General features: G+C 54.2%; 1 protein-coding gene and 1 long non-coding RNA gene across 2 annotated transcripts in view; one reads left to right on the forward strand and one right to left on the reverse strand.

Moving 5' to 3' along the window:
* The window catches only part of IRS2 (insulin receptor substrate 2), a 30,318-nt gene extending 12,749 nt beyond the window's left edge, over window positions 1–17,569 (reverse strand). The window contains exon 1 of the mRNA XM_081546713.1: window positions 13,499–17,569. Within this exon, the coding sequence (XP_081402839.1) occupies window positions 13,499–17,513 (4,015 nt within the window). The 5' untranslated portion in view covers window positions 17,514–17,569. The remainder of the gene's footprint in view (window positions 1–13,498) is intronic.
* The window catches only part of LOC145528404 (uncharacterized), a 36,005-nt gene continuing 31,858 nt past the window's right edge, over window positions 17,061–21,207 (forward strand). The window contains exon 1 of the long non-coding RNA XR_014070381.1: window positions 17,061–17,180. This is a non-coding gene — a long non-coding RNA (uncharacterized LOC145528404). The remainder of the gene's footprint in view (window positions 17,181–21,207) is intronic.

A 21,207-nucleotide genomic window follows, 5' to 3' on the forward strand; every position in this document is an offset into this window, starting at 1 on the left:
TCCCGCCTCGTCACACTTCACAGCTTTACGATTTTGTGACACTCGCTCTACGTGAATTAAGATAAAATAACTTATTTTCTCCATTGTCCGTAGAGGGCAGCCGGGCATTTTACAATTTCTACTTGTCACATCGAGCTGAACGTGAACGGGACAGGAGGCTTCAAGGTGTCCTGGACTGTGACTGAGAGAAACAAGAGTAAGCCTGCCCACACGTCAGATGTTGTGGACGGATGTGACGAGACGACGCGTGAAGCCAGTTATTTCCACCTGCAGGGCCGGGGAGGCAGACGCAGAGAAAGAGGCACAGGCCCTGGCCGCATGTCCCCACCGAGACCCCGGGCGCTGGTCACAAAACTCCCGACTCGCGAACACGCAGCCTCCTGCCGGGACTCCTTACCCATCAAATTCTCTAGAGCGACTTTATGAACCAGAGACATCAAGAGACCCACGCGCGTAAGCGTGTTTCCTGAAATATACACTTGACAGAGAAAACGGAATTTCACACTTCTGGTCTGGGACGATGTCACGGCAGCCCCTAGGGGAAGAAATAACACTGATACATTAGACATAAATAATTAGGACGACATGGTCGCTTTTCTGTTGTTCAAATGGATGAGGTTTGTTAAGACACTTCACCCAGAGCATCGCTTTCTTACGCATCTAAGAAAAATTAAGTAAAACTCAGCCTACATTCTAAAGATAGACTTAAACCCATGTTAAGTCCTTAAAAGTCAAGTAAGTTACAAATAACCACATACAAGTCTATGTATCTAGTCTGCAGTTCCCTCGAAGACAGGCTGAAAGGAGGGGAGGGTCTTTACCATGTGATTCACTAGCTTTTCTTGGGCTCTGACACTCTCAGCTCCAAAATCACCCCATGAGCGCTTCCCTGTTGAGGTCCCATCTCCCAGAAATACAGGGAATACTGGCTTACCTATCACTTTAGTTCCCCAGTCGGCTGAGGAAGGAGACCCATTCACAGCAGAGCCTGACCTGGGGCTCCTTACACGACAGCGCAGCTGGCAGACGGGTGCACTGAGGAGGAAAGGAGTAACCGACCCGGTTTTCAAAGGAGGGCACCAGGGTGCCAGGAGGGCACGGAACCCCAGGCAGCCTGAGCCGCCCAGAGCACCACTCCCCACAGCCCGGCAGAGGCTCCCCCAGGCCCACCGACCGCCGGACCCCTTCACCCTCGGACGGCCCCTTTAAAAAACAAGAACAAGGACTTGTCCTCCGTGGAGGTCCTGAGGACAAAATACCAACTAAACACGTTTTACAGATCGTAAGGCGCTTTCCAGATACGTCTGTGTGGCGGAGTACGCAATTCTGGGGCTGAACACGGGTGCCTGGACGCTACTGCTCACCCTGCGACAACGTCCCCCTCTGCCCTCCCGACCCCAGTGACCCCTCAGCAGCTTCCTTCCCCCAGACAACTTTGGGGTCTCTCCACCTGTGATGTGCTGTCTTTGAGAAGCAAAGTCAAGAGGTGACATAGACCATGCTAAGTGGAATAAAAAAGGCTTCTATGGGGAAATGATATGAAAAGCTTTTAAATGCTTTACATGGTGTTCCAAAGCAACTACATTTTCTGCCTGTGCTGTTAAGTACTAACACAGTCTTTACACCAGGCCCCACACGTCACGGGCGGTTGTTCATTTGTCCTCAGCGCCCTCTGCTCTCTCCCAGTCAGCTACACGGGTCTCCTTCTGGACCTGGGGCACACCAGCGACTGTCTGCCCCAGGGCCTTTGCACCCCTAGTCACTCCCTTTGCCCATACGGACTCTCCTCGTAAACATCCCCAGACCTCGCCTCCTCTTCACCTTCTGCCCCCCTCTCCCCTTCTGGAACACTTGTTATCACCTGTATTACTTCATGCTCTGAACACACGTCAATATTAGATTTATTTCCTCAGTTTCCAAGGTAAGCTTGAAGATTCAGTACCTTTTCGGCGCGGGGGGGTTGGTGGTGCTTTTTTTTCGTTTGTTTTTCCACTTGGAAGCCAAACCTCTTTCATCCCAGCCTGCACCTTGGCATTTTTCAAACGGGTGACAGTTTTAAAGTCCACAGCACGTCACAATTGGCATCTCTGTTCCCGGGTGGCACTAGTGATAAGGAGACCAGCTGCCAAGGCAGGAGACATGAGGGACGTGGGTTCGATCCCTGGGTCGGGAAGACCTCCCGGAGGACGGGGAGATGGCAACCCACTCAGTATTCCTGCCTGGAGAATCCCATGGACAGAGGAGCCTGGCGGGCTACCGTCCACGGGGTCACAAAGAGTCGGGGACACAACTGAATCAACTTAGCATGCGCACAGCGAGCTGGCTGAACCTGAAATGTGACGGCAGAAGGAACCTCCCCCGCCTCCATCTCTCCTGCTCCCAAGCCCACCTTTCTCTCTTCCCAGGAGCCCTGAAGGGGAGTTCCTGTCATTTGTTTGCTTGCTTTTTCGAGGAAAAAAAAAAACAGATAAAACACACACTTTTTAAAAAAGGCTCAAGTCAGGGTGTGCCAAGCAGTTTCAGGCGTGAAAACAGAACTTGCCTTAGAATCTATCCGGACATCTAAAACCTGAGCAAGGTTGAAGCCTGACCTATAATTAGAATTGTGATTATGTGAAATGTCTACTGATCATTTATGAGAAAAATATTAACTGAAATCGAAATGCTGACTTCTCATGGACGGCCACAGCCCTGAACACACCGCGCGCGCTCACGTTCGCGGCTCCGAGAGGCAGGGACAGGTGGCCAGGCGGCACGGGTCCCGCCAGCCGCCCCTCGCACGGGCCGCAGGGGAGCGTCTCTCTCCAGCAGGAGTTGCGGCTGAGCAGAGGAGATTCAGAAGGCAGGCGAAGGGATCCGGGGACCTAGCGAAGTTCCTGGGGCCGGACAGCAGAGACAGGAAGCACGGAGCAATGCTGGGAGTCGTGAGGTGAGACCGCCCAGAGCTCAGAGGGGCTGGCAGCTCGGGGCTGGGGCTGCAGCAGAATCAAACCTAGGGGTTCTCAGAGGAGAAACTTCTGTAGAAATCCCAGTTCCTTGGATGGACCCCAGGTGTGTGGGGGGGGGCAGGGGGCGGAGGAGGGGCACTCTAAGTTGTGGTCCCATCGGGATGTTCCAGCAAAAGGCACCTGCAGACCCAGCAGCGACAGTCCATCCTGTATCTTTGGCCGAGAACGGCTCAAGCAGGAACGCAAAGATGAACTCTGAGCATCCCAGCTGAATGGCCACAGACTCGAGGGGCGAAGATGCACGCTCATCACCCAGAATTATTCCAGGGGCTGAATGAAACACTCCATGCCGGGTATTACGCTCCATGTGGGTATTTTACTAGGGTGCAATATTTCATTTGGAACCAAGTCTGTTCATAAACCAGCATGACCTACAGGCTAAAATGCTTGTGGTAAGAAGCAAGAAGTAAACCGGCATCAAGTTCTGTCCCTGATTCTGTGTCTTCACAGCTCTGATACGATCCTCAACACCGGAACATCTATCGACTTGGAAGCTATGTGAACTTTCACCTTGGAAAGAAAATGCTCATTTCAAACAGCTGTCAAAATAAATGAAATTGAAAGACTGTTTCAAAATCCATGAATGCTATTTATAGGAGTGTGCCGATATTTCATATTGAATATATTCACATCATTCACTATTAGAATTTAATTTTTGTTTACTCAACCAGTTAAGGGGGGTTTTCTGAAACTGACTGAGCTAAACGTCCACTTCCATTTTATAATATTCGAAAGAAAGAAGAGACAGACATTGAAGTTTTGTAACTAAGATATTTTACGAAAATCCACCTAAATATTTTCAACTGAGCTATACATTTATTAAAAGTTTAACTGGTGAAGTAAGAAGAGTTTTTTGCAGTAGTTTTACCAACCCTATTTGATAGGAATATTTGATTAGATATTTGTTTAAAAAACTTGCTATAAATATAACTGAGCTTATGAGTTATGAGTTAAGAGCTTATGAGTAGTTTACGGCTTTGTTTTCCGTTTCATTTGCATAATATGGAAAGTGTTACTTTAGGTCTCTTTCATGCTGGAAAACAATTTTAAAAAGTACCTACATCATATAAGAATTAAACAGAAGCATGGCCCCACCACAAATCACATTACAGTTTATCTTTGAAGAAATGCATCCAGGCTGTGGTGTAAGAAACTGACTCCTTTCCCTTCCTAGGAATTCCCATCATCTTAGCAGTTCAGGAGTTCTGGGCTGTACTGCCCAGAACAAAATCAACCTGCACCACAGCCTCTAATCCGCTCCCTGCTTAATCCTGCTTATTGCCTGGAGTTTCTAAAACACTACCTGCATAGTCTTTAAATTTAGGGAGAACATCCTGGCCTAATTTCAAAACTTCTCCCCCACCTCTCAATTCCCCCAACATCCATCCATCCACCGTGGGCTCCGGAAGCCCTACGAGAGGGAAGCAGCAGGGACCGCGTGGGGCCTCCGCTGGGCCTGTGTCCCTCCCAGGGTAGGTCAGGGCCTCTCCACGGTGCGAGATGGTCGCTGACCGCAGCCTCCACGTTCAGTGGCTTTTCCATCACCAGCACCGGGCCGGGCAGCCAGCACTTTGGCCCAGGTCCTCGCAGGACGGCAAGTTTTCAGGGGAGGCGTCAGACCACCTCCAGGGAAATGCTGCGGCTTTCATTTACAAACATTCGCATCTCGATTCCCATCCGCTTTCCACCTAACCGGGGAAGTGCTCCCCAGAGCCATCGCCCCAAGACAGGGCCCCTGAATTCAGCTTCTGTCGGATCCCAAGGGGCAGTTTCATCACTCCATTCACTCCCGGCCTGTTTACCCTGCGCCGGCCGACAGCGATGCTGCGGGAAATCGCTCATGCACATGCTTCTGATGGCAGGAGCCTGACCCCCAGGCTGCATCTGCCAGGAAGGAAGTGGTCTCTGCTCGGGTGCTGGCGAGACTGACAGCTCCTGTAAACACAGCCCTGCACCACTCCCCAGGGCGCGAGGCGGTAGAGCCCCGACTACCCTTTTTTCCAAGCGTGGAGAGCTGTTGTATGAACTGTTACGTATGTTTACATCTTCCTTTCTGCCTTTTGAAGGGGGCTCGGAGTCACCACTTAGGAAGGCAGCGCCTTCTGAAAAATCATTTCTCATCCTATAACAATGAAGGTAAGTAAATACATTTGTTTCCTCATAAAAAAAAAAGAAAAAGATCTCAAAAACAAGAAGGGCACTGGTGAAGTGACCCCCTCCAGAGAAGATCACCACTTAGCACCACTGATGAGTTACTTATGGGTCCTCAGGCAAATTCTAAAATTGTTCGTTTTCGAACAGACTCATCATCCAATAGAGTGATGACTCATTTCTTAGGAAACTGTTAATGGACGTATCCGTAATGAGGAGTACGTGATATTTCACTTAGAAAAGGGATGCATCTTAAGGACCCCTCACGGGATGACTGAACACAGACCACCAGACGCTGGCTCAGCGGACCAAGGTGACCCACCAACAAAGAAAAAGGACCTGCATTTTCCCAGATCGTGAGGTCTTTTGATCTGAATTACCCCAAGAAGGTTCTTTTTTTTCTCTCTTTTTTTCTTACAAGGAAGCACGTGAGTTGGACTGGCCGCCGAGCCCTTGCCCTCTACACCCACAGGAGACGCTGCCCACGTGGGCGTTGGGGCATCACCCTGATGCACAGGCTCCTTCCTCACCTAAGGGTCTGCTTTCTCTGCTTCTGTCCACCATCACACCTTGTAGCACACGCACGAAGCAATTTCCTGAGAGGCTCCAAAATAAAAAAAGACTACTAAATAGCACTTCTACAGACAATACATCATTCCAGAGGGGGCAGGCCATGTCGGAAGAGCAAGGTCTTCCTCACCGCACAGAGGCCCGCAGAGACACAGAACACCCCATTCCTTCCTGAGAATGTTTACAAACACTGCTACCAACTAATTAAATCAGTGACCTTGCAGAAGACGCCCACCTCACCGCGCCCCCACCCCACTTTCACAACCTTCAGATGAGTTTCATCAGACCTGAGGGTTCCCAACCCCTTTTCCTCAAAATGACCTTGGATTTTTTTTTTTTTCCTGATTGTCACCACACTGTGTGGAGAGAGTTCTCAAGCATTTGGTGTTGCAGGGGGAGGTATCTTATCAGGTAAAACATACAGTGTGTTTTGTGAAAGCAAAGACAGCTGAGGAATATAAGTGTCCACTCTGCAGGTCACTGAAGTCCAGGAAGACAGCCTGGGATCCCCAAAACAGATGACCAACCAACGACCTGATTCAACTCTGAAACCCACCAACACCACCAGAGCCTTGAAAATAATATTGAATCCTGAGCTCTTCAACCTGGCAGGTGTGGAAACCAGTTTAAAAAATAAGAGAGCTTTCTGAAACTAACACAACATTATCAGTCAATTACAGACCAACAAAAATGTAAAAAAAAAAAAAAAAATTTAATACATTAAAAAAATAAATGAGGGCGCTTTCCTTTATCGCCCAGTCTTCCTGCTTTGCTGTCCCCATCTTACTCTGAATGAATAATGTATAGAAGAAAAGACAGGGAGATTCAGTAAGTATCACCAAGTGAAGTAACAAGCCAGCTGTTAACTTGAAAGCTGCCTGAGGCGAGTCTACAGAAAATTCCAAGATCGCTACGGCATATGAACTTCCAAAGCAGACAGTGTGTAGGGCCTGCAGAAGACGGGATGCACTAGCCAGGAGTCAGGTGGGAAGACGGCATATTTGTGAGGTTCGACCCACCGCCGCCCTTCCCGGTCAGGGATTCCGAGACAAGCCGCCGGGACTCTCTGAGCTGCAGGCTCCTTATTCCAGAAGCTGGGACCCGGCAGCTCTGCTCTGAGGCAGGGCTTGCGAGTATCGTAAGACTCTGCGTATTAAAACCTCCGAACGCTACACAGTGACAAAAAGCCCACTCTGAATTTTAAACACTTGTTTTGACTGAAAGGGGAGAGAGGGGGACATGCAATTATCTTTCAACACTGACCAGAATAACGGTTGCATTTTCATCATCTCAACTTTAGTAGGATTCTTTCAGCCTCATTCACTGTTCCTCAAGTTTTGGGGATTACCAGTTACACTTATAATTTGGAGGCAAAAAAATTGGGCAGATGTAAGTAAGGACTTTTGAATTTGCATTGCAAAAGTACTAGGTCACGTTTATAAATATTAAAAATTATGAATTGATTCTATGCAAAAATGTAAGTCATTATTAAGATACATATATGGATTTTAAGATAATTATTAAAATCACTAATATAATGAACTCTATATAGTACCTATTTTTTTCACATTAAAAGAACTGGAATTTAACATTGTACTATAGTAATTCACTTAAGTATCTGTACCAATATCTAATGGATAGACTAAATTGACAGTTAACACTATAGATATACTCAAGGTTATCAAGTTTCAACATGATTACAGAACATTATTATTCAGTATTGGAGCTTGAATTATGAAAGAAATATCCACATTAAGCCTCTTGGAGTACAACTGGATAAGAAATTATGAAACTAAACACATATATGCATACACACATCACTCCCAAATAATAATTTTTATGGAAAGTTTGGTACTCTTTAATTAAAACTGATACTAAAAAGCCCAGTGTTTACAAAATGCCATGCATGTAATCATTCTTTAATGTATGTTATAGACCACAATATTTGACCAAATATTCCAAATTAAGCACCATAAGCAAAGAATATTTTCTAAATCCTGTCTACGGGCATAAATATCACACCTGCATGAGAACACTGGGCCACGTTTGAAGACACCTTTGCCTGGTCAACTTTTAAAGTCTCTGCACAGGCAAGAGTAACTTGATACCAAGTTAACATTTCCTAATCCAACAGAAAAGAAATCAGAACCGCTAACTTGACTGTTACAACACACGTAAACATGCAGCCTACAAGTTTTAACCCAATTACATTTCAGTGGAATTCAATGAATTCCATTAAATGAGACCCCCCGACCCCGCAAGAACAGATGTATTTCGTACACTTTGCACCCACAGAGCAAACAGTAGTTTCCAACAGACTCCAGCTCCCTCTGTCCACACTTCCTTCTGTGCTCTTTAATTCCACGCACAGTTAATGCAAGTCTGTGCCAGGAAGCCAGGAAGACAGAGAAGAGTCAGGAGCAATTACCAGCCTCAGCATTTCCTCGATCTTGACTGATGACTTCACCAGTTCTCTCCAGAAACAAACCTACAAATCTATTGTAGACGAGCTCTGTCTACAATAGTCAGCCTTGAGTGATTCAGAATAATCACTGCCATCTTGAGGAACGCATCCAAATTGATGAACTTAACACAGAAAGAATCTTCGCACTGAAATGTGGCCAGCGCTGTTCTCAGAAAAGCTACAACCTGATCAGTTAACAGGTATATAACCACTGATTTTGCAGGTTCAGAAAACTGTTCGGCAGATGAAAAATGCCAGCGTTAAAAGCCTTCCCCAACTTGTATGGAAAAACATTCTACTCATGTCTGCAGCAGATAAAGTCTACAGAAATTCACCTATTACAGGGGCCCTGGTGAAGACCCAGCTGTGGGGGCAGGACACCGCGGTCTCTTTCCCGCTCAGTTTTTCCCCTACTCCATGTACTTGGCAAAGCAGATAAAAAGAGTCAAGGTACATTTTCCCTTACTTTTCTAAGGTGAAATGGGAACACTTAATTCTACCCCAAAAAACACAATAAAAACCCTCTCCACCTGCCAAACCTGATACCAAAAGTTAACCGGCTCTCGGAACTCTGCCTCTGCAGAAAATGCATCGGAGGGAATTTTAACAGAAATCCATTATCCCCGTGCTGGTCCTCAGGCTTCTGCAAGTTCTTTTCAGAAAGAGACTCGTTTTAATACTAAGGTTTAAAGTAACTAAAGCATTAATTATCTATTAAAATTCCTTTTCAGGAGGGTGGTGGGCCCATGGAAGAATGAAAGAATCAAACACTGGAGGTTTTCCTGACCAGCTGGGACAACCAGACAAACCAAAACCAGTGCAGGAGGGACCACTCTCATCGAGTCAACCCCGAGGAGTGAAGTCCCAGTCACACAGTGATGACTCAGCAGCTAGAAGTTTCAGGGTTCTGCTTTTCTCTTGATGCACCCCAGAGGAAGGGCCAACACTGTCAATCTGAGAAATCTACATTCCAGTTACCCATTTTCATCTCGACGATATCTCTTAATATATGACCACATCATAAAAGGTCATCAGAAAGTGCGGTCCTGATATAGTTTCAGGATTAGAATGCTATTTTCCTTCGCTGTTACGCTACTACACTACTATGTGACAACTGATAATCATCTATGAGAAAAAAAAAAAAAAACTCAAGTGAAATAGAGATGGGAGAAAACAATGGCTCTTAGAGACTGGAGTGAAACCAAATAGAAGAGGCCTGCATTTCTCAGGAAGGTACTGGCTCCATGTTCAGACAACTATGAGGGTTTGGGGTTTTGTTTTAATTTACGAACACACATCGACAGAAGTGTCTTTCCTGCACACACTTTCGGTTTCAAAGTAATAAATATCAACAGCATCCCGGGATTTACTGGCATACTTTTAGAGGAGCTGAAGCTCTCTGGATGTGGACAAGCTCCTGGACCTCCCCGTGGAGCACAGGAGGAGAGGGTAATAAGGACCTTGCTTTGCAGACGGAGAAAGTGAGAGAGAGGGACTCGGCTGGTCCGTGACTCACCAAGATCAGCAACTAGAAACCTGGTTTCCTGATTCCTGGGTTAGTGTTCCACACACCCTGCCTCCTTCTCCGAAGTACTATTTTGGTAAAGGTTTCTCTTTCACTAAAGGAACTAGAACAAGTCATGTGACTTTCATTCAGGAAAGCCTGTGTGTGTTTTCATTAGCACCTTAGTTGTCTGCTCCTGGGAACAGGGTGGGAGCCGGGCACACGATTGGCTCATTATGATAAGAGCCGGCCAACCAAAGCGGAAAAGCAAGCAGGACAGAGAAAATAAAGTGTGTGTGGTTTGTTAAGCCATCTCCTTGGAGTTCTAAAAATATTCAGGTCCCCTGCTTGAAGACTTCAACAGACAACACTTTTAAACATAAATTGTGATGGTGTTGCTCTCTTATCCCACGATTCTTTCTGTGGGATGTGAATAAATAGTCCTTTTATCAAACAAATTTAAATACAGATGCTTTCAGGGTAATTCTTATCTAATCCGCCTTGTACATACACACACACCAATTTTAGAACAAAAACCTCACCAAAGAGGAATACTAAAATAGCATAGTTTACAGTATATGACAATCTATAATCCTAACAACCAAACACACAAAGTTAATTTTAAAAAGCGGCTTTAATGCTCAGTAAATTCAGCAGCAGCATGTCTGGTCCCAAACAGCACCATAAAGATGGCTTACACTTTTCCATAAACACACCCACAAAACACAGGATAACTACCTACTCCTTGCTCCCAAGTGAGATGCATAATTTAGAGTTAAATTTTCATCTTCTCTGGACGACCTACAAAGACATAAACACATGTCTGGGTGTCTAAGGGGTACATTTAAGGGGTACTAACTTTTTAATTGGCTCCAGCGCTGCAACTCCACCCCCAGCTCCAATTCTACTGGAAACAACCAACCAGCAAACGTTGCTGGAAACTTAACTCTTTGTCACCGCTTATCCAAATGCCAAACAGTACCCAAGCAACCCCGCATGAGTCCAAGTCAATGGAGCTCGTGGAGTTTTTCCACATGGAACCCAAGGAGCTGGTGTGGAAACACAGCCACTTCTGAGGGTCAGGGCAGTGCACTCAACGATTCAGGAAGCTCACTTTCCATTTTATCTTCAAAGAAATGCTTTGCAAGTCTTCCCTCCATAAATCATGCTCTCAAAGAACACTTATCTCCTGTGGACTTTTTATTTATGAGCATTACAAACCAATGTCTATGCACAAACAGGAGTTAAATAAATGTGGATGCTCATTCAAGGTTTCCCGACAGTCCCTTTCTGGCTCCAGAGAACACAATTAAGCTTCCCCCGTTAATTAAAACGAGATCCTCCTCTTCCCTAGTTCACTGTTCTCTGTGCTCAAATTAGTCTACTAGAAATCCATTTAGCGGGTAGATCTTTTTGAAAGAAAGAAAAAAAATATGGTTTGGACACAATGGATCAATTGTAGTTATCTATTTTGTTTAAAAATAGTCTTCTTTCCTTCTTAAGAGGGTGTTTACCGTAACGACCACAGAGACTCTGAACAAACAGCAATCCAAAGCGATTTCAGTGACCACGGAACGTACAAACTGTTTTGATTTCAGTGCCCTGAATCCTATAGGTTGAGAGGAATGTTATACTGGTGGGAAATCGGGGACAAAACAAGCCAGACCAGGCCTCCCACTAAACTTATCTCTTGCAGGTTAAAATTTTCCCTCATCTGAAAAGGGCATTATATCAGCCGTGAATCATGTTTCTGAATGTATCTACTTTATCCGAAAGGCCTTGGATTCTTTCAGGCCTGCAGGAACACACCCCAGCTCCCTCTTCCGCTTGCTGTTGAGAACCCCCTCCCAGGGCCCTCCGCAATCCAGTCCGGGTTTTTCCTGCCTGCTCCACCAGAGGCTGCAAAAGGTGTTGTGTTCTCAGGCTGTTTTTCCTGATGAGAATCAGATTTCAGCTATAGATGTGCTCTGGTGCTCACTACGGTCTATACCCCTTCCCGTGCATGCAGATTTTCCCCCAGTCAAGTCTAGTTACGCTGCTGTGTTTATCTGGCCTGTGTCTTGGACGGCGGCTAATAATCCCTCAACTCCCAGACACACCAGCAATTTTTCAGACGCACCTGTAGGGCTTAAGTGCCTCTGAGCAAAGCGACCTTCAGCTGAGCGTCATCATTTACGGGGCACATCCTGACGCCTTCCAACGGGCGTCACTAGGTCCCTGAGAGTTCTCTGTGCCTGCTTTCATCTTGTAGTCCATGATTTCAGTAAAAGAAGCAAACTGCTTTTCCTCTATTGTATAAGAAGAACTGGGTATCCACCCTACAGCTATAACTTAATTTTTTTCCTTCTTTAAATTTATTTTTGTTTGGGGGATAATGGCTTGACGATACCGTGCTGGTATCTGCCGTACATCAGCGTGAACCGGCCACAGGTGTGCATGTCCCCTCCCTCTTGAACCCAGCTGCAACTTTCAATCCCACGGATGCAAGAAAACACATGCTGGATTTACCCCGCAGCAGACGCATCTGTTTGCTTCCAGAACACAAGGTGTGCAGATCCCCAAGCTGCCTCCATCGTCACCTTGTGACACCTGCCGACTGCTGACCTCAGGCCAGCATCTGAGCACTGTTCACTACCCTATCCTCTGCAGTTCCCACAGCGCCTCTATCTTCCTGCACAGAAGCAGCTATAAAATTAAGAAACTCTTTGAGCCTACCCTCCTTCCCCCTCGTCATTCAGGGTCTGAGACAACCAGCTCAAGGCAAGCATACCTCTGTCCTTGGGGATCTGTGAGGAGACGGGGAGGAAAACCACTGGGCACCATCTCCCGTGACTGCTCCTTAAAAGACCCATGTGTCCGTCTTTCACTGTCTTCTCTGAAGCCCAATTCTCATCGCCTGGGCAACGGGGAAAATGCTGCTGCCTGGGCTCCGCCCACTGGCCGCTTTCCTTGACTGCGCCTACCTAGGCTGACCCCACAGGTCTTTTCTGAGACCTCCTCCGGGCGGTCTCACTGGGGCAAGTGCCCCCAACTCCGTCCCCAGCAAGGGCCCCTCCAAACCAGCAGCATCAGGAGCTTCTTAGCAACGCACACTGGGAACCACATCCCAGACCCACTGCGTGAGAATCTTGGGGGCTCACCCAGGCTGGCCATCCCGCCTCAGACTCTCCAGGTGACCCCCAGCGGGGCTCAAGTTCCAGAGCTGCGTTTAAGCAGCGTCACCCTTTCAGCCCCTTAGACAACAGGCACGTCTCTGGTGGAAAAGCTCCAATGGCCCCCATGTAAACTTGAAATGGCTCAGGGCTCCCTGCAACGGCCAGCCAAAATGGATGCTCCTTTCCTAAACAACTTTCGGGCCTGCTTTTATAAACTTTGAGGCTCAGCAAGAATCAGCCAGGCCAGGCTCCAGGAAAACAAAGAAAAAGGTGACGTCTGCAGCCAGCAAGTCCCTCCCAGGGGAAGTTTCCCACCTCACAGAAGGGAGGACCCCCTGGGCCACCTCTCAGGGGAGTGGCTGACCTTGGGGGGGGACACAGCCCCCCACCCCCCCACCACCAGGTGTTCACAGACGGGAAGCGGAGGGGGGCTCTGGGGCCAAAGAAAACAGTTCTGCCTCCGGGGTCAGAAGACTCACTGTTCAACTCAAAGGCGACCTGAGCGCTCTGGCGAGGTCTTTGGAGAAAGACAGACACTGGGCCAAACGCAAAACAAAGCGAGAACCCTGTGCCAGGACCTGGGCACTTAGGTCAAGGTACCCCCGAAGGGAAGCGGTTTCTAGACGCCCTGACCCCAGGCCCTCACCTTTCACCACCGTGGCCTCTTTCAGGTGATGCGTCAAGAAGTCGATGCTGGCGTAAGCGTTGGCGGCGGGTAGGGCGCCGGGGCCCGGCCCTCCGCACACCCCGGCGGGGCTGCCCGCGCCCACGGCGCTGATGAGACCCCCGAGGCTCCGTGCGCGGCCCCAGGCGCTCCTGTCGCCCGTCTGCGCGTGCGCATGCTGCTGCGGGGACGGCAACAGCCCCGGCTCATCCCTCACGTCGATGGCGATGTAGTTGAGGCCGTTCTGGAAGCCGGCGGACGTCTCCCGGCGCATCGGCGAGCCGCTGCCCCCAGGACAGCCGACCAGGCCGCCGCCGGGCTGAGCCGGCATCCAGGCCCGCGCCTGCTGCGGCGTCGGCGGGTGCAACTGGCACGGCGACGAGGGGGGCTCGTCGCCCCCACCCAGGACGCCGCCGCAGCTGCCGCCGCCCCCTTCGCTGCCTTTCCTGAGAGAGACGTTCTCCACTGAGGCCGAGTTGTGACGCTTGGGGGTGTGAGCGAAGGACGGGGACACGGGGGTCACAGTGGTGGTCGAGGAGAAGGTCTCGGAACTGTGGCGGCGGCGGCCCCCCTGCGGGTCCGCGCGGATGACCTTGGCCCCCCGGTGCGGGTCTGGGGGCTGGCCGGCCTGCAGGAAGGCCTCGACCCCGGACACCTGATCCATGAGGCTCAGCCTCTTGAGGCCGGACACGGGGCTGCTCACGCGGACGCCGTCGGGCTTCGGGGGCGCCGCGATCGGTTGCGGCGGGGTGGCGGCCACACCAAAGGCCATCTCGGTGTAGTCACCGTTGTCCCCTGTGTCCAAGGACGAGGAGGAGGCCGCGCCCGGGCCCTGGGAGGCGGGTGCCGCAGGCAGGCGGTACAGCTCGCCCGGCGGGGGCGGCGGGGGCGGCAGCTGCAGGGCCGAGGAGGGGGCGGCCCGGCGCGGGGGCAGCGGCGGGTACACGGAGGCCTCGGGGGACAGCAGAGCGTCCAAGGAGCCCACGGGGTCCCGGCCCTGGGTGCCCGGCTGCGGCGACTTGGGCGAGCTGAAGTCGAGGTTCATGTAGTCGGAGAGCGGGGAACGCTGCCGGCTGTCCCCGCTCGTCCCCGGGGTGCCGGAGCCCAGGGACGAGGCGGGGCTGCTGGCGGACAGCAGCGAGGACGAGGAGGCGGCCGAGGCCAGCAGCGGGGGCGCCGGCGGTGACAGGCGCGCGCCAGCCTCCCCGAAGTCGATGTTGATGTACTCGCCCGGACTCCTGGGCTCGGGGGGCAGCGTGTACTCGTGCATGCGGGGCAGGGCCGGCAGCCCCTCCAGGGACAGGCGCGTGGGCCGCACTGCCCGGCAGCGCTGGGCCAGGAAGCCGTCGGGGCGGCTACCTCCGCCACCGCCGCCGGGCCTCCCAGACGAAGGCACGGCGGGATGGGGTGGCTGGGGGTGGCCGCTGCCAGCCGCCGCGGCCGGGAAGGCACTGGCCGGCTGCGCGGGGCCGGGGGCCGGCTCCAGCTGCTCCTCCTCCAGGACCCGGCCCACGGGCGAGCTCATGAGCACGTACTGGTCGCTGTCGCCGTGGCAGGCGTGGGGAGCCTTGTAGGAGCGGGGCAGGGAGCTGTAGCAGTAGCCAGGCACGCCCCGCAGAGTCTCCCCCGCGGCCGAGAAGAAGTCGGGCGGGGTGCCCGCGGTGCCCGCATCGCTGGGGGACATGTTGAGGTAGTCCCCATTGGACAGCAGCTTGCCGTCGGCGCTCTCCATGGACAGCTTGGAGCCGCACCACATGCGCATGTACCCAGTGTCCTCGGGGGAGCTCTCAGCAGGGGAGCTGGTCTTGTAGCCCCCTGCGGTGCCCGGGAAGGCCCTGCCAGCCGCCGACACGGGCGTGGGCACCGCGGCCCCCGCAGGGGGCAAGGCGGCGGGCACGGGGCGCGGCTGCAGGATCTGCTTCGGGGCCGACACGCTGGTGGGGCTCATGGGCATGTAGTCGTCACTCTTGCAGCTCCCATTGCCAGCCCCCAGGAGGCCCACGCCTGGGGTCATGGGCACGTAGCCGTCATCCGCGCCCAGGTTACTGCTGGAGCTGCGGTGCGAGCCGATCTCGATGTCGCCGTAGTCCTCAGGGTACGGGTGGTAGGCCACTTTGGGAGAGGACGCGGGGCAGGACGGGCACAGGCGGCCGGAACTGCCGGAGAAGGTGGCCCGCATCAGCGTGTACTCGTCCAGGGATGCGGAGGACGGCTGAGGCGCCGGCCGCTGCCGGGCAGGCGTGGTCAGCGAGTAAGTCCGCTTCCTCAGCCCTCGGTCCAAGTCCGGGACGCAGTCCCCAGAGACCCTGCGGTAGGCGCGGCCGCCGCAGTGGCTCAGCGGCCGCTCCATGGTCATGTAGCCGTACAGCTCGCCTGCGCTGCCGTCCCGTGCCGGGGGCGTCTCGGCGATGGACTCAGGCGTGTTGCTCCGGTGGCCGCAGTAGGCCCTCAGGTCCCCGGGGCTGGAGCCATACTCGTCCAAGGACATGAAGCCGGGGTCGCTGGGGGAGCCCGAGGCCGAGGCGCTGCCGCTGGAGGGGCGCTGGGGGTGCAGGGGGTGCTGCAGGTGCGGGTGCGGGCCGGGGGGCGGCGGGTAGGAGCCCGAGCCGTGCCCGCTGCTGGACGACAGGCTGCCGGGGCTGGTGGCTGCCGGGGGCGAGTGCGCCACGGGCATGGACATGGAGCGGCTGTGCTGCAGGCCGCCCCCTGCCGGCGCCAGCGCCGCCTTGCCCGCGCGGCCGCCGCTCAGCGTGTGCGAGCGGCTCAGGGGCGCGCGCACCGGGCCCGGGCTCAGGGGGCTGCCCGCCACCGACACCGGCCTGCCGCCTGCCGCCGCCCCGGCCCCCGCCCCGGCCCCCGCCCCGGCCCCCGCCGCCGCCGCCGCGCCGCCGTCGCCCTCGCTGGCCGTGCGCACCCGGCACGCGCTGCACTTGGCGGCGGGCGGGGTGGCGGCCAGGCTGTCGGTGCGCGAGCGGCGCACCAGCCCCGTCTGGCTCGGGGGCAGGTTTACCAAGTGGTGGTGGCGGCGCGCGCCGGGCACGCTGATGGGGTGCGTGGCCGACGAGCCGGACGACTGGCTCTTGCTGCGCGGCCGGAACTCGAAGAGCTCCTTGAGCGCCTTCATGGCCTCCAGAATGGTCTCGTGGATGTTCTGCGCCACCACCGAGTCATCGGCCTGCATCCACAGCTCGCCGGGGCCAGTGACGGCCGAACGGCCCACCTCGATGAAGAAGAAGCTGTCCGAGTGGCCGCAGCGGCGGATGCTCATGAGCTGCAGCGTCACCGACGGCTGCTCGCAGTTGAGCTTCACGAAGCCGATGGTGCGCGCCGACAAGCACAGGCGATACACGCCCGTCAGGTTCTTGCTCTGACCCAGGCCCTTGGGCTTCAGGTTCACCTGCCACACCTCGCGGTAGGCGGCCGTGGCGGGCGCCACCAGCCCGTAGCTGTCATCGGCCGCGGCGGCGCCCGCCGAGCCGCCCAGGGCGCCGGGCAGGGAGGTGCTGCAGGACCCGGAGGTGGCGGCGGCGGCAGGGGGCGCGTCGCCGGCGCCCGCGCGGCCCTCGCTGACCAGGTCGGTGAGCGCGCGGTACCAGCCCTCCTGCTCCTGCTCGTTCTCGGCCGCCACGGCGAAGTACTCGTCCTTGGTGTAGAGGGCGATCAGGTACTTGTGCTTGGCGTCGGCGCGCTTGTTGATGTTCAGGCAGCAGTCGAGCGCGATGACCCGCTTCGGGGCGCCCGCCTTGCTCCGCCACTTCTTCTCGCTCTCGTAGTACTCGAGCCGCGGCGGCTGCGGCGCCGGGCCCCCGCCCGCGCCCGCCTCGTCGCCGCCCGCGCCGGGCCCGCGCAGCACGAAGAAGCGCTTGTGGCCGTGCTTCTGCTTGCGCAGGTAGCCGCACTTGCGCACGCTGTGGTTGTTGTTGTTGTTGTTGTTGTTGAGGTTGGGGCCGTCCCCGCCCGCCGGCCCGGGGGGCCCGTGCTCCGGCGGGCTCGCCATCGCGGGCGCTTCAGGCCGCGCCGCCCGGCGCGGCTTGGAGGGGCCGGGGGCGGGGGCGGGGGGCCTAGGGGGGCGGAGCGCAGGGGGGCGCGGGCGGCTCCCCACCACCCGCTGCTCGCCCGCCGGAGCCCGCGTCCCTCGGGCCCAGGAGGTGGGGAAGGTTCGGGGAGGCCCCGCGGGGGCCGGCACCCGCGCGGTGGCGCAGCGCCCTCCGCGATCCGGGGCCCCAGAAGGTGCCCGGCGCGGGCGGTGGCCGCCGCCGCCGCCCCCCCTTCCCCGCGGCCCGGCTTGCCCGCGGCCGCTGCCTCCCGGGCTCTCGGGCGGCGCCTGGGGGACTCGCTGGCTGGGCCGAGAGTCGGGGTCCCCAAGCCGCGGGGCCGAGCCTACGGCGCGCGCGGCCGCACGGGTCTCGCCGCCGCGCTGCGCTCCGGGGCGCCGGGGTGCGCCCGGGTACTCGGGGTCCGCGCCGCCGCCGCCGGGGCTGCCGCTGCCGCTGCTGCCGCTGCTGCTGTCGCTGCCAACGGCGACCCGGGCTCGTCGCGGTCCCCGCCGCACAGTGAGTAACACATCGCGCACCGAGTGACTGAACTAACAAGAGCAAAACAACATGTGACTCGGCGTTACGCAGGCACACACGGCGCGGCCGCCCCGCCCCGCCGCCCGCATTGGCGCCGCGCCCCCCGACGGACGGCGCGCGCGGCCAATGAGCGCGGGCCGCGGAGAGGGCGGGCCGCGCGCCCCCGCCCCGCCCCCCTTTCTCCGGGGCCGCGTTTCCCGCCGTCCCCTCCTCGGCCCCCTCCCGCTGGGGGCCCGGGCCGGGCCGGGGCGCGGCGCGGCGCGGCGGGGCGGGGGCGGCCGGGCCTCGTTAATCAGAGGCTCGTTGCGGAGGCCGGCGGAGGAGATGCCACCCAGGGCGGGAAAAGGGGCGCGCGGGAGGGGCGGGGGCCGGCCCTCCCGCCTTTGACTCAATTAATCGGGCTCGGAGCTTCCGCCGGGGAGGGGACGCTGCAGGGGGCGGGGGCCAACCGAGATCAAGGCGGGGCCGCCAGCCCGGGCTCGGGGCTTGGGAGGCGGCGGCACCCCCCGGGCCCCGCACCGCCTCGCCGCCGCCCCACTGGCTGGGGCCTGCACGAGGCAGTGCACTTGGCTGCCCCCTCGAAATTCCCTGTTCGCCCCCCCCAGCACACACTCCGGCGCGCGGATCCGGTACCCGGGCTGGGGGTGGGCGCGCGCCCCCCCACCGCCGCCTCGGCGTGTTCGCGCCTGGGTGGTTCCCTGGGTGCCCGGCCCGCGGCTTGTTTACGAGCATCCCATTCGTCACCGGTGAGCTCAGGATCGATAGCAGCTTCGAGCCCCTTCCTGGATGGGGAGCCGGGGTCGGCAAGGGGCGCGGATGGGGCGCCCCCACGCCCGGGCCGCGCGGGCCCCAGGCGCCCCCCGGGGTCCCACCCGCTCAGGGCTGCCGTTCTCCCGCACCCGATCGTGGGCCCTTTCCGGGGCGTCATCAGCGCCATTCACTTGTCAGTTTCTCGGGAAGTTGAAATCGTCTGGATGTAACAGGAGAAACGGGAGGACGAGCGGGCGGAGAAGACTGCAGTTTCCGTCGGGCCGGGAAGAGGGCGGGCTCCGGCGAGCCGAGCCGGGTCCCCGCGGCCGCGGCCCGCCCCCCGCCGACCCCGGCCCAGCGCGCTTGCAGCGGGTGCCGCGTGAAAGATGCCCTTGGATGCTTCGGATACTTCCATCTACGTGGCTTCTGTGACTTTCAAAGTCGATTACAAATAAGGACCCACCATATAACGCGTCTCCTAAATGACTGTGAGGGCTGCTGCTGAGGGTGGGAGTCCCCGAGTTCAGATCCGAGCAGGCTACCAATCCTGCGGAAACTAAAAAGGCTACAGACATAAGTCTTGGTCGGGTTTTTTGGTTTTTTTTTAATTGTGTCTTCATGAGATGCTTTGAAATAAAAATGGTGTGTTTTTTTTGTAACTCCTGGAAGTTTGCCTTTGAATGCCGTCTATACCTTACAAAAGTCTTCGTTTTCAATGTCATGGAGTCTTACATTTAAGAAAAATAATTTAATATTGTAATTTTTGAAAGTGATAAATATTTTAACATGTTTGTAAAAATGTGACCTGAAAATTATGCTAGTTAATATGGGCCGAGAGATCCCTACTTACGGAAAGATCGTAGTAGTTTTGTTAGTTGCTATATAAATTATGGTTACTGATGAGTAACGTAAACAAACAGAAGAAGGGTCAATGACACAAAAGTTATCATAGAATTTGCTTCAGAGAGGTGTGTTCAAAGTCGATCCTTCATTTTAAACAAACCAAGGTTTACAAAATAATACTTCTAGGAGTGGCGAGGTGTGTGTGTGTGTGTGTGTGTGTGCGCGCGCGCGCGTGCATGCTCATGCACGTTTCTGTGTGTGGGCATGGGTGTGTGCATACATTTGTGTGTGTGTGTGTGTGTGTGTGTGTGTGTGTGTGTGTTCTATTCGTTTTAGATCTTGCTGTCCCTTTCATGGTAACAGATGTTGCCTAGCAAGCCGTCCACCCAGAAGGAGAGTTGATGGGGCTTCTCCTCTGGGATCCTCAAGACAATGTGGCCCAGTTCTTTTGGCTCTGTAATGGTTCCCAGTAAGGGGCCTGCCTAAAGTCTCCGTAACCCTAGCAAGCAGAGGGTGGTTGCAGGGTAACCTCTTTCCAGAATCATGCCATAATAATTTCTTCAAAGAAAGGATTTTTCCACTTGATTTTGGCTTTTCAAACAAAATTAAGTTTTCAAATACTCATTGACTATTTAGTTGCTGTGCCCTTCGGATGTCAACAAGTCCATCTTTGGTTTGTTTGTTTGTTTCCCTTAAAGCTGTTCCAATGGGTGTTCAGTACCAGCGTTCCAGTAATGGTGTCAGAAGTTCTCTGCTGGCAGCTGACATCCCCCATATACTAGTTAGTCGGTCCCTGGTTAGGGACAGACAAGCTAGGGTGAAGAGTTTATCTTCCCTATCAGTGGTGTTCTCCTCCTCTGGGATCACAGAGCTGCAGCAAAACTGCAAACTAATTGTCATTCTGAAGTCCTAGAACCTCTGGCTGCAAGTGTGGGAGTGCAATTTCCATTCTCATTAAGAAGTCAGCCTGCGAAACCAGCAGAAAGGGACTCTATAATTAGAAACATCCCAGTCTTCTTCAACGAAGGAACTGGTTGTCTTTCTCCCTTTCCATTGCCAAATAAGCTATTTATTTATTTAAAGCTTGTTTGACACCTTGTGATTTTTCCAACTGTTCTCCAGCAAAAGTCAGCTAACAACATCTGCCAACCTGTTCCCTGTGCAGGGGTGGGTGCTGCTCGTGTGGCCTGTTGCCAGCTAGAGCCTGGATGAAATTTTTTCCCATGACCCGAATGGATAACAAAATGCCCATATCTTCGAACAAATATTGTTTTTTGTTTGGTTGATTTTGTGTTGTTTTAATATAAAATCTTACACAGTGATTTTTTTTTTTTACCAAACCAAAAAGTCCTTTCTGGAATAATTCAATTACCTTTCATAGAGTAGACAATGTTGTAAAAGTGTGATATTAAAAATATACAATAATTCATAATACAATAGTAATAATAATGTGTGTTAGTCGCTCGGTTGTGTCTGACTCTTTGTGACCCCGTGGACTGTAGCCCTCCAGGCTCCTCTGTCCAT

This window comes from Giraffa tippelskirchi, chromosome 12, assembly GCF_054371585.1.
Source record: "Giraffa tippelskirchi isolate mGirTip1 chromosome 12, T2T-mGirTip1v1.2.pri, whole genome shotgun sequence".
NCBI lineage: Eukaryota > Metazoa > Chordata > Mammalia > Artiodactyla > Giraffidae > Giraffa > Giraffa tippelskirchi.